Source organism: Camelus ferus, chromosome 3, assembly GCF_009834535.1.
Source record: "Camelus ferus isolate YT-003-E chromosome 3, BCGSAC_Cfer_1.0, whole genome shotgun sequence".
NCBI lineage: Eukaryota > Metazoa > Chordata > Mammalia > Artiodactyla > Camelidae > Camelus > Camelus ferus.
The window spans coordinates 79,690,130-79,705,640 of record NC_045698.1 but is presented as its reverse complement, the minus strand read 5'-3'; the positions used below and the strand labels follow the sequence as shown (position 1 = coordinate 79,705,640).

Here is a 15,511-nt window from a genome sequence, read left to right as displayed (position 1 = left end):
TTGGACAATTGCTTGTTTAGGTCCTCTGCCCATTTTTGGATTGTGTTGTTTGTTTTTTTCTTATTAAGTCATTTGAGCTGTTTAGAAAGTAAAGAAACAATCCCTTTTAAAATTGCACCCAAAGTAATAAGATACCTAGGAATAAATCTGACCAAGGAGGTGAAAGACTTACACATGGAGAACTACAAAACACTGATTAGGAAATTAATGATGGCTTAAAGAAATGAAAGATATTCCATGCTCCTGGATTGGAAGAATCAATATTGTTAAAATGGCCATACTGCCCAAGGCAATCTACAGATTTAATGCAACCCCTATCAAATTACCCAGGACATTTTTCACAGAACTAGAATAATCATATTAAAATTTATATGGAATCACAAAAGACCCAGAATTGCCAAAGCATTCCTGAAGAAAAAGAATGAAGCTGGAGGAATAACCCTCCCAGCCTTCAGACAATACTACAGAGCTACAGTAATCAAAACAGCATGGTATTGGTACAAAAACAGACATATGGATCAGTGGAACAGAATAGAGAGCCCAGAAATGAACCCACAAACTTTTGGTCAATTAACCTTTAACAAAGGAGGCAAGAACATACAATGGAGTAAAGACAGTCTCTTCAGCAAATAGTGTTGGGAAAACTGGACAGCTGCATGTAAATCAATGACGTTAGAATACTCTCTCACACCATACACAAAAATAAACTCATAATGGCTTAAAGACTTAAACATAAGACAAGTAAAAATAAATCTCCTAGAAGAGAACACAGGCAAAACATTACCTCACATACATCTCAGCAACATTTTCCTAGGGCAGTTTACCTAAGCAATAGAAATAAAAGCAAAAATAAACAAATGGGACCTAATTAAACTTACAAGCTTTTGCACAGGAAAGGAAACCACAAGCAAAATAAAATGACAACCTATGGAATGGGAGAAAATATTTTCAAAAGATGAGATAAGGGCTTGATTTCCTAATTCACTCTTGAGAAAGCTGAGATTGACCATGGCTGGAGTTGAACTCCTAACAGATAGGAATTTTGCTGACTGTTGTGGAGGCAGAACCAGGAGAGGGCTGCTTTCATGGGACCCACATCAGTCCTGCGCAAGGGGTGGATGAGTGTTCCTTGGAAGAGCTGTGGGCCCTGAGATACAGAATGAGCCAGTATGAAGACTGTCTTGGGTTCTGTCCAACAAAGCCACCTGGAGGAGCTTTGGGATACACTGCTCTATGTCTACAGATTGAGGAAGGAGTTACAAGTGACCATCAGAACAGAGAAATGAGAGAAGCATCCTGCAGGGACAAGAGAATTACAGAAGAAAGAGAAACAGTGAGAAAACTCTGAAGAGTCCAGGAAAATGACATCTCAAGGGAAAAGGCTTCTGCTAGATCAGAGGGAGACCAAATGATGAGAGTACTGGTTCAAACAAGAACTGCCCTGTGTGTCACTTCTACCTGTCTCCCCCAGTCCCACTGGACCTGATAGGGTTGAAACAACAGCTCTCAAGATGGAAGAGGAGGACTAGAAATAGGAGGTGGAGAGATGGAAGGACCACTACCCTCTACCTTACTGCAGACCTCTATCCTGAAGTCAGCCCAAGCTTGAAGAAGTGAGGTTGGAGGGAGAGAAAGGGAGATTTAACAGTAAATTAAGTTCAAAGTTCTGAGTATCACACAGGACTGGATATTCTAAATTTTTGCATCTGAACAGTATTTGTAACTTAGTGACCATAGATCATCTGTTACCTAAGAAGTAGCAGGAAATTATGGGCTGGTGGAGTATTCATGCAGGAGCAGGAAATATTACCCCAGAGGCTAAATTATAAAAGGACAGTAGGAGAAAAATGATGGCATTTTTACTGAACTATGTATGAGGTGTGCTTTTTCAATATGCTAGTTACTCTTTTTTTTCAAAAGATGGAGGATCTAAACCTCTGATGAGCAAATAATCTCCCAGAAAAAACTGGTCAGCCGCATGAAGTACATGGGCTCAACACTTCTATAGGATGGTGAACTGACCTCTTTTCTCTGTGACACCAACGATATCATGTGCCTGGCACTTGAGTTCACTGAACTTGTTTTGAGACTTTGAAATTCTTTCCTAATACTACTCAAATTTCTCTCTTGTGTGTCATACCCTGAGGACTGTGCCAGGTTTCCTAGCATAAACAGTGACTGGAAGAAAGTCTTTTTCAATTCACTGCTCACTCTTTCTACACCTGCACAAAATGATTGGTTTAGATCAGGCTGTTCTCACCTTAATTTGTCCCAAATAATATTTTAATTTTCTCCAGCCATTTCATATTAACCAGTCACTCCTACCTCCTGAGTTTTCTGTTTTCCTTTCTCTAAACATTTCTACATTTTCCTTATCTTTTATAAAGGAAAATGCATGATCAGAAATGCAAGAAGTATTCCTAAAGGATACTTACAGTAATAGGACTTAAACTTTCTATCTTTCATTGAATTTCAAAATTGGAAGAGACCTTGGAGAGTTCCACCATGTTAATTTATAGATGTGAACACTGATGCCCTGGGAATTTATGCAAGTGATTAGGTAAAAAGTAAGTGGTAGGGATGGTACCAGAACCTTGGCTTCAGCTCCCAAGCTTGGGGTCTTTTCCATGCACTGCCTGCTTTGAAGTATATAATGTAATAAATACTAAAATTAAATTAACATATCATGAAGCTGATTGAGGATTAACTTTATAATTAATAGCATTACCAGATAGGGAGATAATAAGACTTCTGTTTTCTACCATGGATGGATAGTATAGGCTAGAATTAGTCTTTCGGTAACAACTAAAAAAAATCTAACAAAGTAACTGTTTTCAGGCATTAGATAACAGGACTATGATTCCCAAGGGAAGAGAAACGAGCAAGATGAACTCGATAATCATGTTGTCTTTCTACCTGGAAGTAATTTCTAAACTGCAGCACAGGGAAAAGGAACTGAAGTAGAGTTCTGGTGTCTCACTGAGTTGAGGAGACAGATGGATACTCAGAGAGACCCAGACAGCTAGAATTTTCAGGCTATAAAAAAGGAGGTAGCCATGCAGGGAAAGCCATCCAGAAACCTGCAGAAACCAGAATCCCATTCAAGTCTTTGGTCAAATATTAATTGGCACTTCTGGAGGTCAAGCAAAGAAATGCTGTCAGTAAAAGAACAGCTATGGGGTGGACGGGGAGCTGAACAATTCCCAGAGGTCACATAGTACTAGGAGTTGTTCAAGCTCCCACAAGCCAGAGTATAGACATCTCCAGAATATTTGGATTTTTAAACAGAGATCAGAAGGGTCATGCCTGAGTAGTGAGCTAAGTAGCCCTACAGTAAAGGCGGCTTCAGATCCACTCTCAAAGGGCTCAAACGCAAGCCTCAAGAGATCAAGCAAGGATCCAAAGGATCATTAAGTAACTTACGTGCCTATCCAAAACAGGCCAGCATTTGTTAAGCAATATAACAAATACAGCACTCTGCAACATAAAATTTAAAATGTCAGGCATTCAATTAAAAAATGAGAAAATACACAAATATTTGGAAACTAAATAGCACAGTTCTAAATAACTCATGAGTCAAAGAGGAAATCAAAAGGGAAATTAGAAAGTATTTTGAACTGAATGACAGTGAAAAAACAACATAACATCATTTGTGGCATGTCACTAAAGCACGAGTCAGTGGAAAATTTATAGCACTAAATGCCTATATTAGAGAAAAAAAAAGATAAATTAATGACTTTGCACCCACCTTAAGAAAACAAAAAAAGAAAAGGAAATGAAGCCAAAGTAAAAAGAAAGGAAGTAATAAAGATTAATGCATAAAGCATTGAAATAAAAATCAGAATAACAATGGAGAAAATCTATGAAATGAAAAACTGGTTCTACAAGAAGCTTAATAAAATAGATAAATCTCTAGGCAGATTTATCAAATTTATTGACTATCAGAAGTGGAAGAGATCTAGAAAGCCCCAATCTCTTATATAAAAGCTGAGGCTCTGGGAGTTTATGCAACTGATTAGACAACCAGTAAGTGACAGGGGTAGTACCAGAACCAGGGCTCCAGCTCTCAAAAGAGAGAAGACACAAATGACTCATTGCAGAAATGAAAGAGGTGACATCACTACAGATTATACAGATATTAAAATAATACTAAAGGAATATTTGGAACAGCTGTACACTTATAAATTTGACAACTTTGATTAAATGGACACATTCCTTGAAATACTTGAGCTACCAAAACCAAAGACATTGCAAGAAAAAAAAACAACAAAAAGCCACAAGCTATATCTCTCATGAACATAGACAGAAAAACTATAAACAAAATTTTAGTAAATTAAATACAATAAAATACAAAAAGGATAATGCAAGACCCAGCAGGGTTTATCATGGGAAAGTTAGTTTAATATTAGAAAGTCAAGCAATGTAATTTACCACATTAACAAATTAAAAAACAAAAACCATACGAAATCTCACTAGAGCAAATCTCCTATAGAGGAACAAAATTAAAATTCCTAGACTTCTCTACAGAAATTATCCAAGGTATAAGGCAGTGGAATAGCATTCTTGAACTGCCGAAATTAAAAACAACAAATACCTGCCAATCTAGAATTCTATACTAGGCAAAAATATCTTTCAAAAATGAAGGAAAAATAAAATTTTTCAGACAGACAAAAGCTGAGAAAATTTATCACCGTAGACCTGAACTTAAAGAAATATTAAAGTCTTTTAGGTAGAAACAGAATCATACGACATGGAAACTTGGATGTACACAAAAGAATGACGAGCCCTGGAGATGGTATGTATGTAAGTAAATAAAAGAGTGTTTTCTCTTGTAAAATTTTAAAGTAACTAATTGTTTAAAGGAAAAACAATAACAGTATGCGGTGGGGTTTAAAACCTATGTAAAAGTAAGATGTGTGGCAGCTATAGTGCAAAGAATAGGAAGGGAAAAATGGAAGGATACGGTTCTAAGATTTATACATTATCTGTGAAGTGGGTAAATATCATTTACCTGTAGTCTGTGATGAGTTAGAGATGCATATCGTAAACTGTAGAGCAATCTTCCTCCCCTGCTCCTTACCTCACCACACACAAAAAGATGTATCTAATTAGCCAAGATGATATTAAATGGAATATTAAAGACTATTCAATCCAAAAGAAAAGAAAAATAGGATAATAACCAGATGAGACAATAGAGAACAAAGAGCAAGATGGTAGATACAAGTCCAATCAACCAATAACTACATGAAATGTAAATAGTCTAAAGGACAGAGATTGTCAGACTGTAAGACTCAATACTATGTTTTGATAAGAAATTTACTTTTAATATCAACACATATAGGTTAAAAGTAAAAGGTTAGATAAAGATATATCATGTACAAGGTAATCAAAAGAAAGCTGGAACAGGAGATGGGGAGAAGGCCATTAGTAAAATGTGTGGCCTGTGTAGGGCACATTCTCTCAAAAGTGCTATGAGCAAGTTAGGCAAGGGTTGGCATTTCTAATGCAGATCCAACCTTCAGAGTTTTCAAACAAAAGGAAGACATTTTCTTCCCAGTAAACTTAAAAGGTATCATTTGTTAAAAACAAGACAATAGGCCCAAAATGGAGTCATTTGTGCTGTGCCCCATGTCACCAAACCAAGACTTGACACTTAATTATAGTTTCAGCCTCAGCCAGGAATGGAAACTTAAACCAGTCGATCTGAAATTACCTAGTCAGAACTAGTGAGGCTATTTGCCTGACAGACCCCAGTTGTCCCCCAAAGAAAGGTGGCCTTACCATACACAATCCTTTCTTTGCTAGCATAACTTCCTTGTCCCACCTTCTTCTGCGTATAAAAGTCTTTCAGTTGTACAGCTCCTGGGAGCTCCTTTCTGTTTGCTAGGTGGGATGCTGCCTGACTTATGAATCACTGAATGAAGCAAAATAACATCTTTAAAATTTACTCTGTTGAATTTTTTTTAACATATTCTAAACCTTCTCAATCCACTTATGCCAATAAGAAAAGGAGTTGGCTCTAGTGCTGTAATGTTTTAAAATTGTTTTTCATGGAGTTAAATCCCATGCTTCTCACACCCATCCATACCTTACATAAATCTTGTACCCAGTAAATGAAGAAGTGCATTTTAAAAAATTATCCTAACTAGTAACAGTTTAATATAACCCCAATGAAATGGCTCTCAAGGGTGTGTATTTATTAATTGGGATTAGTGGTTATGGACAAGGGTCTCAGGGAAGGCCAAGTCCATCTTCAAGAGATGTAAGTGGAGGGGGGAAGGTATAGCTCAGGGGTAGAGTGCATGCCTAGCATGCTTGAGGTCCTGGGTTCAAACCCCAGTACCACCGTTTAAAACAAACAAACAAACAAACCTGATATTCCCCCCAACACACACAAAAAAATCCGCTTACTTACAAAAGAAAGATCATTAAAAAAAAGAGAGATGTAAGTGGAACATGGTCCCCTAATATTCTCAGTACTGCTGTAACTAATTTTACTCTTAGGAAGGTATTTCAGAAAAGGCCTCCCTACATCTTTAAAATAGCCAAAGTCAGCTTGTTAGCCATTCTGTAGTCCAAGGCCTTTTGAGTGACTTGTACTTACCAGGAAAGAAAAGAACACAAGACATTTTTAACTTTAATTTTCCCAGTGCATCTATTATCAGATGACTAAGCAACCTTTAACGAACTGAGAGACTGGCCTTTAACAAAATTATTCTCTGCAATGGATTCCCCAGGTCAGAAGCAACTGGTATAAAATATAGCTTCATAGGACATTGTTTAATGGTATCCTTGATAATAACTGTTTGGAAGCCTTGGCTGAATCAGAATGTTATAAGTGCGAGGCTTCTGTGTGGGAGTAAACATTCATTTTACATAGAGGGAATGAACTGTCAAAATTTACTCACCAGAACTCAAATAGATCATAAGGACTGCTCGCACTATCCCAGGCCCACTGGCCTAGGCCATTTCTACTCTATGAATTAGAAGTCACACTGGCTGCAGACCTTGCTCTGAGATCTCCCTCAGGCACTAATCTGGTAATTTTGCTGTGTGCTTCATTCTCCATTATGTTCTGTCCAGTAAAAGGTAATGCCAGTGCTCTGCCCATATCATCTCAAATCTCTTTATAATTTTTCCTTTCTCACCCAACATTCAGCACCTGTGTCTTCTTGCAGAACTGCATTGCCTATACTCCTAGAGCAGACTGCCTGGGAATTAACTGGGCCCAAGGACCAGCCCATGATCAGTGACTTACAGATGTGGGGGTACCAATGTTCCTACTCCCTTGCTCCTGATGGGGATGATTTTGAGGTGTGGCTCACACTCCCTCCTGAACTTACCTCTACAGGACTCTGACTGATCTCACACACCAGCTTGGCTTCCTTCTCTTCCCAGTAACATTTTCCCATTCTCTGGTTGTCTTTTATTTTTCCTGGGAACACTTCCTAAGGAATTACTTTCACAGAAAAATTTGTCTCAGGGTCACACCCTGTCAGAATGAGGAGGGTGAAAAGTAAAGACACTTGTCCTCTCCATCTGCCTGTCTCTCTCTCTTCCCAGCCCTCCTCCCCACACTGGAAGGGCTTTCTACTACTCTTCCTTATTACACAGCAACTTCTCTTATCAAAAAGTGAGGGGACACTAAGGATTATTCAAAAATCACTCAACATAATACACTGTATTAACAGAATAAAGACGACAAATCACATCAACCAATGCATAAAAAAGTGTTTAACAAAATCCAATACTCATTCATGATTTTTTAAAAAAGGCCACTCAGAAATAATATGAATAGAGGGGAGCTTTCTCAACCTGATAAAGAACATATACGAAAAATCTACACATAAATCATACTTAATGGTGAAAGGTAAAAACTTTCTCCTTAATAGTAGGGAAAATGAATGTCCACTCTTACCATCCTAATTCAACACAGTGCTAGAAGTTTTAACCAGCAAGGTAAGGCAAAAAAAGAAAATAAATGGCATATGGATTGAAATGGTAGAAATAAAACTGTCTCTATATGCAGATGACATGATGATCTACATAGAAATTTCTAAGGAATCTATAAAAAAACCTCCTAGATGTAACAAGTGAGATCACCAAGTCCTAGGATACAAGATAAACACACAAAACTCAGTATTTCTATGTAGTAGCAACAGACACATGAAAACTAAAATTAAAAATACAATGCCATTTACAATTGCTCAAATAGTGGGGAGGGTATAGCTCAAGTGGTAGAGCATGTACGAGGCACGCACGAGGTCCTGGGTTCAATCCCCAGCACCTCCATTAAAAAAAAAAATACTAAATAAATAAATAGACTTAATGACCTCACCCTGAAAAAAATAAAATAAAATAAAACAATTGTTCAAATAAAATTAAATACTTAGGTATAAATCTAACAAAACAGCTGTAGGATTTATATACTGAAATGATACAGCACTGATGAAAGAAATCAAAGATCTAAATAAATGAACAGATATTCTGTGTTCATGGATTGAAAGATTCAACATAGTAAAGAAAGGCAGAAAAATGGGAAACAAAAATAGAAATAAAGACAAGGGCAAAAAAATAGAAAACTGTAATAAATATGGTATACATTAATCCAATTATATCAATACCAATATCAAAAATAAAAGAGGGGATATCACTACAGACCCCATGGACAGTAGAAGGATAATAAGGAATACTATGAACTAATTTGTTCCTGCAAATGTGATAATCTAGATGAAATGGACCAATTCCTTGAGAGATACAATCTGCCAAAACTCACATAAGAAGAAATAAATAATCTGAAAAAGCCTATATCTACTAAAGACATTGAATCAATAATTAATAACCTTTCAAAAGAAATCACCAGGCTCAGATGGGTTCACTGGTGAATTCTACCAAACATTTAAGGAAGAAATTATACCAGTTCTCTTTCAGAGGACAGAATTGGAGAGAATACTTCCTAACTCATAATTACCAACGACCAAGTGGGATTTTTCCCAGGTATACAAGACTGAACATTCAAAAATCAATCAATGTAATCCATCAAGTCAACAGTTTAGATAAGAAAAATCACATTTTTAAGTGTACAGTTGAGTAGTGTTAAGCACAATCACATTGGTGTACAACTTTAATTGCCAGAACTCTTTTCATCTGGCAAAACTAAAACTTTATACTCATTAAATAATAACTCCCCACTCTCCCAACCTATAAATTTGACTACTCTAGGTCCCTTATATAACATCCTCAAGGTTCATCTACATAGTAGCATATATCAGAACCTCCTTTTTAAAGCTGAATAATATTTTACTATATGTACTTACCACATTTTGTTCATCCATTCATCCACCAATAGATACTTGAGTTGCTTCCACCTTGTGGCTATTGTGAATAATATTACTACAAACATCAGTGCACTGATCTGGAATTTTTGAGGGTGTTCCCCAGGAAGCTGCATGTTTAATAAGCTCCTTTGGTGATGCTGGTGCACATTAAAGTGTGAACGACCAGTCTAATGCAGGATTTCCCGAAGTATAGGTGGAGAAATATTTGGAATAGCCTTCAGACACTATTACATGGATCAGACTCACCCATGGCAAAGTCAGTCCTTTTTTAATTTTATGAATCATTCTGATTAAGTCAAGAAAGAGTATTAGTTTGGTGTTATTTATGTCAAATATCTAATTCTAATTTCCCTTTTTAACAAAGAAAAATCAGCCTTCAGATGGAAAGCCTTCAGATCCTTCAGCAGATAATAATAATAGGTAGAACTTGTTAACATTTTGTTCCCATTGTATTAGTCTGTGTCATTACTTTCTATTAATTTCAAGTGGTTTTCCATCTACAATAATGGTGTAGAGTTGCTTTTCAACAAATCTACTTAATACTTTTATTTAAATCAAGTAACTTCTTTTAGCAAATAATATGACCAGGGTTATGTGAACATGGCAAAATCTGAAAATAGTCATATGCCAGCGAATGAAGTTTGGGAAATACTGCTTAGAGGGACATTAATGTTTGGATCTTGCTCTCAACTTTCTACACATGGAATAAGCACATGTCCAAGGCATCCAGGAGATGGCTCCCATATGGTAGAAATGTGAAGTCACCTGTCAAGTGAAGAAAGGCTGAGAACAGGTGGAAAGCATCCCCAGCACACTCTGAAGCTAGAAAATTGTAACCTAAACCTCAGAAGTGTGCAATAGTGATGCTCTTTGTATTTTCTGGATTGATTTTCTTTCTCTTTTCCCTTTTGTGTTGAATAAAATTATTTAAAAACATGAAACTGAATTGTAATAAGGGGCCATCAAAGAACAGAGGTAAACGTTTCAACTGCTATAGCTAGAATTAGAGACACCCCAAGAAAAATGTGAAACAGTGGACAGTTTCTTCCCATCTGGGAACCTTCTTCTTAGAATCGTATCTACCAGGAACACGGCAGGTTACATGTGCAGACAACAGGGCTGCTCCTAACCATTATACCCTGAGCTAATGAGGGTAGCTACCACTGCACGGGTTATGTGCCAGTCACTCTGCTCTCTTCCGCATTTAATTCTCACAAGGCTCTAAAGGTTGTCTGTTCCATGAATGAGGCAACAAACTCAGAGAGGTGAAGAGACTGGCTCGAGTCACATGGCTCAAACTCAAGCCTGCTGGGTCTCCAAAATCTGCCTCACCACAAGTTACCATTTTGCTCAGGTTCTTTGTGACCCTGGCTTCAAGTTCAACTGCAGGTTTCTCTTCCACCTGATTTCAGCAGCAGAGACCTAGAAGAACAACTTCCAGGCAACAGCTCCTCTCAGATGCCACAGCTCTGGAGCTCCACCTAGTTCTATGAACACCTGTAAGACTTTATTAAGATGTCTATTTCTTTGAATTTTAATGCTCTCAAAATAAGGTTTCTAGTTACCACTAGAGTGGTCAGCACAACAGAAAAATGGAAAGGGGCTTCTCTTTCCTGTGTTTGCTAGGGCAGTCTGTCTGGGCCATAGCCCCCTTAAGAAGGGAAGAATGAAGAGATGAAGATTTACTAACTGACAGCAGAAAACACTGTCAGCTGGGCATGCAAAAAGCATCCTTTTTTTTCCCTCTGAAAAATCTGGCACCTTGAACAACACATACATTTTTTCTCAAAAGGTCTCCAGAGCTCATACGTCCAGTAACACTGTGATCCTCATGTGAAACTTCTCAAAATGCTTTCTCAAGCACTGATGCATTTTCGAAAGATATATCAAGCATTTTGTCCTTAAAGACGAAAGTTAAAGATTACACATCCACTTAGGCAGCTTATTAAACTTATTTTAAATCCCCGAAGTTTTGAAAATGGTGCAGGAGAAGATTTAGGGGGTAATTTAGTGGGTTTCTTTCCCTCAGAGAACATCTGAGAACATTTTCTCTAATAATAAAGGGCAAAGTACATGCAGTTGTGTAAACCGCAAACGCTCCACTAGTGCGTGAGTGAAGCAGGAGCTCACAGTTGGAAAAAAGACCATTTCCCTGGCCCTGGCCGGAGGTCAGTAATGTAGACGCAGAGCCTGAAAAGAGGCAACTCTTGAGCTGGAAACATTCCGTGGGGGAGACACTATCGCAAACGACTGTAGAGAACACATGTACACTACGTGAGTTTGCAAATTCAGAGGGGAGTTCTCTTGCCATCGAGTTTACCATTTTTCCCCCAGGGGAGGAATCCCCGAACTCTTGCACACTACTGTTCAAAGAGTGGGGAGGGGTGGGGTTGCCACAGCTCACCAGCAAAAAAAGACAAAATGAAAAGGGGATTCCGAAAGTTGTGTAGAACCTCAGTAAAAAGGAACAAATGATGAAACAAACAGCCCCGACGTGGGTCTATTTGTCGCAGGAGCAGCAGTTACGGGGAGCCCAGGAAAAAGAGGCAGAGCAGGAAAAGCGCAGAAGGGCGAGAAAGAGCGGAGCGGCAAGTGTGCTCTAGACCCGCCCTTCTCCAACTTTAACGCCGGTGAATCACCGGAGCTTCTGATCCCTTTGGTCAAGGGTGGGCGTCTAAGAGTCTGCATGTCTACCAAGTTCTCAGATTTTACCGCTATTACTGGCCCGCGGACCAAACTTTGAGTAGCAAGGGACTGGCTCACTGCCCTGAGGAAATTCTGGGTTAGAGGACAAAAGGGTTTTCTGAAAAGGACGATAAACTTCTGGGGTAGCAGCGACCTTAAAAGAGGCCACGATAGAAACAAACTGGATGGACAGGTCTGAGAACTGGCCAGAGGAAGGACCACCATCTCGAATCCTAATCCGAGCAGTTTCTGGAGGGGAGGGGAGGAAAGAGGCTCTCGCCCTCTGGCTTTATCAGAAAATGTCGCGAGGGATGGGATGGAGTTCTTTGGGCAGGGCAGGAGACACGCAACCAGGCAGCTGGACCAGCCAGCAGCTTGCGCTGGGGACACCGGGCGAGGGCCAAGGAGGCCGGGCTGGCCTGCCCTTACCTGCGCTCACCCTGGTCCGTATAGACGTTGAGGAATAGTCCCTCCCTGGTGTCCTGGAACACGGGGCCGGTGAAGCTGAGCTGCAACTCATAGCGGCTCCCGGGCTGCAGGGCCTCGCCAAGCTCCAACACCATGTACTGCATGTCCAACGCGAACCACACCTCGTCCACGGGCACGCGGCCCACAGTGGGGTCTCTGGCGTCCGAGGACAGGGGACCCCGCACCTCGGCACTCTCACAGTCCAGGAAGAGGCTGTGCAGGAGCAAACGTGAGGTGGCCGCCGTGCAGCGCACGGTGATGTTCACGCGGCCGGTGAAATGCAACGCGGGCGCCGAGAGCTCGTCTGGCCGCAGCTGGAGCCACAGCTCCAGCTCGTAGTGGAGCGGCACGAGCCAGGGTGGCAGGCGCAGCTGGTCCCAGGGCCCCGGGGGTCGCCAGTTGCGCGGGGTGGTCGCCACCTCCGGCTTCCGAGTGGGGCTGGGCTTCGGAGTCGTTGGCAGCTCCTCCTGCTTGGCCCGCGGGAAGGACGCAGCGTCCGGGATGCCGCGGTCGTAAAGCTCCGACGGCGGGACGCGCGCGCAGTGGCCGTACAGGGCGGCGAGCACGGCCAGCACCAGTAGGAGCGCGGCAACCAGCCCCGCCAGCAGCAGGGCTACCACGCGGCTCACGTAGAAGCCGGAGTTGGAAGGGGGTCCCATACCCGCGGCCCTTGGCGAGAGCGGGACGGCGGCGGCGGCGGCGGCGGCGGCGGCGGCGGCGGCGGCGGCGGCGGCGGCGGCGGCGGCGGCTCAAACCCCCGGCCCGGATGCTCAGTGATGGGACCCCCCGCCCGTCCTCTCTTGTACCGTCCCTTCCTCCTCCTCGAAGAGCCCGGGAGACAGGAGAGAGTGGTTGGGACCGCGCTTTCCCTTCCAGCTAATCAGATCCAGGTCCCTGCCTACCCACCCCCGCCCCCGCCGGGGCCCGGGGAAGAGGCGGACCCTTTCGCAACCAAGCGCGCGCTCCTTTGGGTCTGAAGGGAAAGACTTCGCAGAAGAGGCTTCCACAGTCGGCGCGGGGAAGAGAGGGTCGAATCAAACTAATTTGGGCACCTTCGACGGGGATATTTGGATTCACGGGATTTGCTAGATGTGCCCTGGTGCGGTTTCCGGTGTTGTGGGAAAAGAGACAGGTACAAAGCACCCTCAGCTCCTTGACTGTAGCGACAAGCTGCTGGCCGCACACCTGCTGGCCACCATCCAGAGATTCTTGCGCTAGGGAGTAGGGTGGAGGGTTACGGACCTGGCCTTTGGAGGACGTGCTCTGCAGTGACCCTGCAAGGGACAGCCGCTCCCTCTGAACTAACTTCCGAGCCAAATTTTGGCCCTAAATTCGCCTCCTGAATAAATTCGGGATTCAGGCGGCCCAGGCAGCGAGTGCAAGGCTAGACACAGGGTTGGCAGTGTACCGGAGCCTTTTCCAAGCTTGGAAGTGGGGCTGGAATCGGGGACAACATAAGCCAGAGAGCATGGAGTGTGCGTCTCCGGGTGAAGGAGAGGGAAGGACTGCTTTACCTCGGGAAGGGACAGGGCGGGAAGCCGTCTTTTAGCTCCGCAACTACGGGGAACCGGGTTTCCCGTCCTGGAGCTGCGTCTGGCTCTCCACATCCCTGTCCGAAGAAAGAGGACGTCCTGCTTTCAAAACCCGCCGGTTTCAAGCAGAGAATAAGACAGTTCGGCGGCCAGCATTTCCACTCGGAAACCGCTGGCTGGAATTCATCTCCCAGGCGGTGCCCTAGTCGGTGAGGTCTTTGGCATCCTGGGCATCTGTTTGCTATTTATCGGGTACTCCTGGGAGAGTTCCCCGTCCTGTGAGCCGAGTTCTGAATCTGCACGCACGCAATCGGGTGAAGACGGAATGGGGCTGGAGGTGCTAGGGAAGAGGGAAGAGGGGTACTTAAGGACCCTACTGCTGGCTGATTTATTTGAATTTATCCTGTCTTTAGTCTCCAGTTCTTTTTTTTTTTTTTTTTTTTCAAAATGGAGAGAATTTTTCCGTCTCAGCCATAAAACGGTATTCGTTTTTCCGCTTGGACCTTTATCTCCCTTCCAATGAGGAAACCCTTCCAATCTGAGGTCAGAGACAGGGTAAACCCAGGTGATTCTCCTGAGAAATGTGATCGTCCCCACTCTTAGAACTGAAATTAATCACATTAACAAAAAGACCTCCGAAACAAGACATAGAGGAGAAAGCAGATTTGGCACTAAGTTCATGCAGTTGGTTATACTGTAATCTATGGACCAGTTTCTTGATTACAGGTTTGATTTGCTTTCCTCAGAAACTGAACAATCATATTTAAAAGTAATTATGACCACATGCATCACTCCTAGAAGATTCTGGGTAAAGCTGAGGGAGGAGAAGCTCCATCTGTTTCCCTCTGCATGACTGACCACCAGTCAGGCTGTCAGAATTGTGATCTACTAAGCTAGCAGGGGCCTCTAGGTGTAGGTCATTGTCAGATGGGGGTTGCCACAGACACAGAGCTAATTAATTACTGGCCTTACCACTCCCTGGACAACTTCTTGAAGGATTTTGATGGATTCCAGACTCCCAGAGAAAGGTTAAAAAACAAAGAAAAGAAAAGAAAAAGTAACAGAACTACTTCAAATTCGTATTAGAGGTGTCCCTCCCCTCAATTTTAAATTAAAACACTACTGAAAGTGTATACACGAAAGGAATTATTTAATACCCTTTCCCTAATATTATTAAAGAAATAGAGATTGGTTGCTACACGGCTTCAAAGTAAGAAAATCACATCAAATGATTGAGCAACTTAAATATATTATTAAAGGGAAAATATTTTTGATAAATCATTAATGTCACTCAAAAGAAGTTGCAAAATAACATACTGGCTGAATCACGCTTATGTTAATAATTTTAAAAAGTACTGGAAAATACTGTTATATGAAATAGTTGATGTCTCAATGAACAAGTAGTTGTGGGATTACTGTAAATTGCCCGGAAAACATTCACTGGAAAATTAAAAAGAAACAAATTTTAATGAGTTGCTCAGAAAATCT

At 41.6% G+C, this 15,511-nt stretch overlaps 1 protein-coding gene across 1 annotated transcript in view; it reads right to left on the bottom strand.

Annotated features, from left to right (window-relative positions):
• The window catches only part of LVRN (laeverin), a 57,416-nt gene extending 43,975 nt beyond the window's left edge, over positions 1 to 13,441 (bottom strand). Inside the window, exon 1 of the mRNA XM_032476543.1 lies at positions 12,453 to 13,441. Coding sequence (XP_032332434.1) covers positions 12,453 to 13,150 — 698 coding nt within the window. The 5' untranslated portion in view covers positions 13,151 to 13,441. The remainder of the gene's footprint in view (positions 1 to 12,452) is intronic.
• Between the last annotated feature and the right edge of the window lie 2,070 nt (positions 13,442 to 15,511).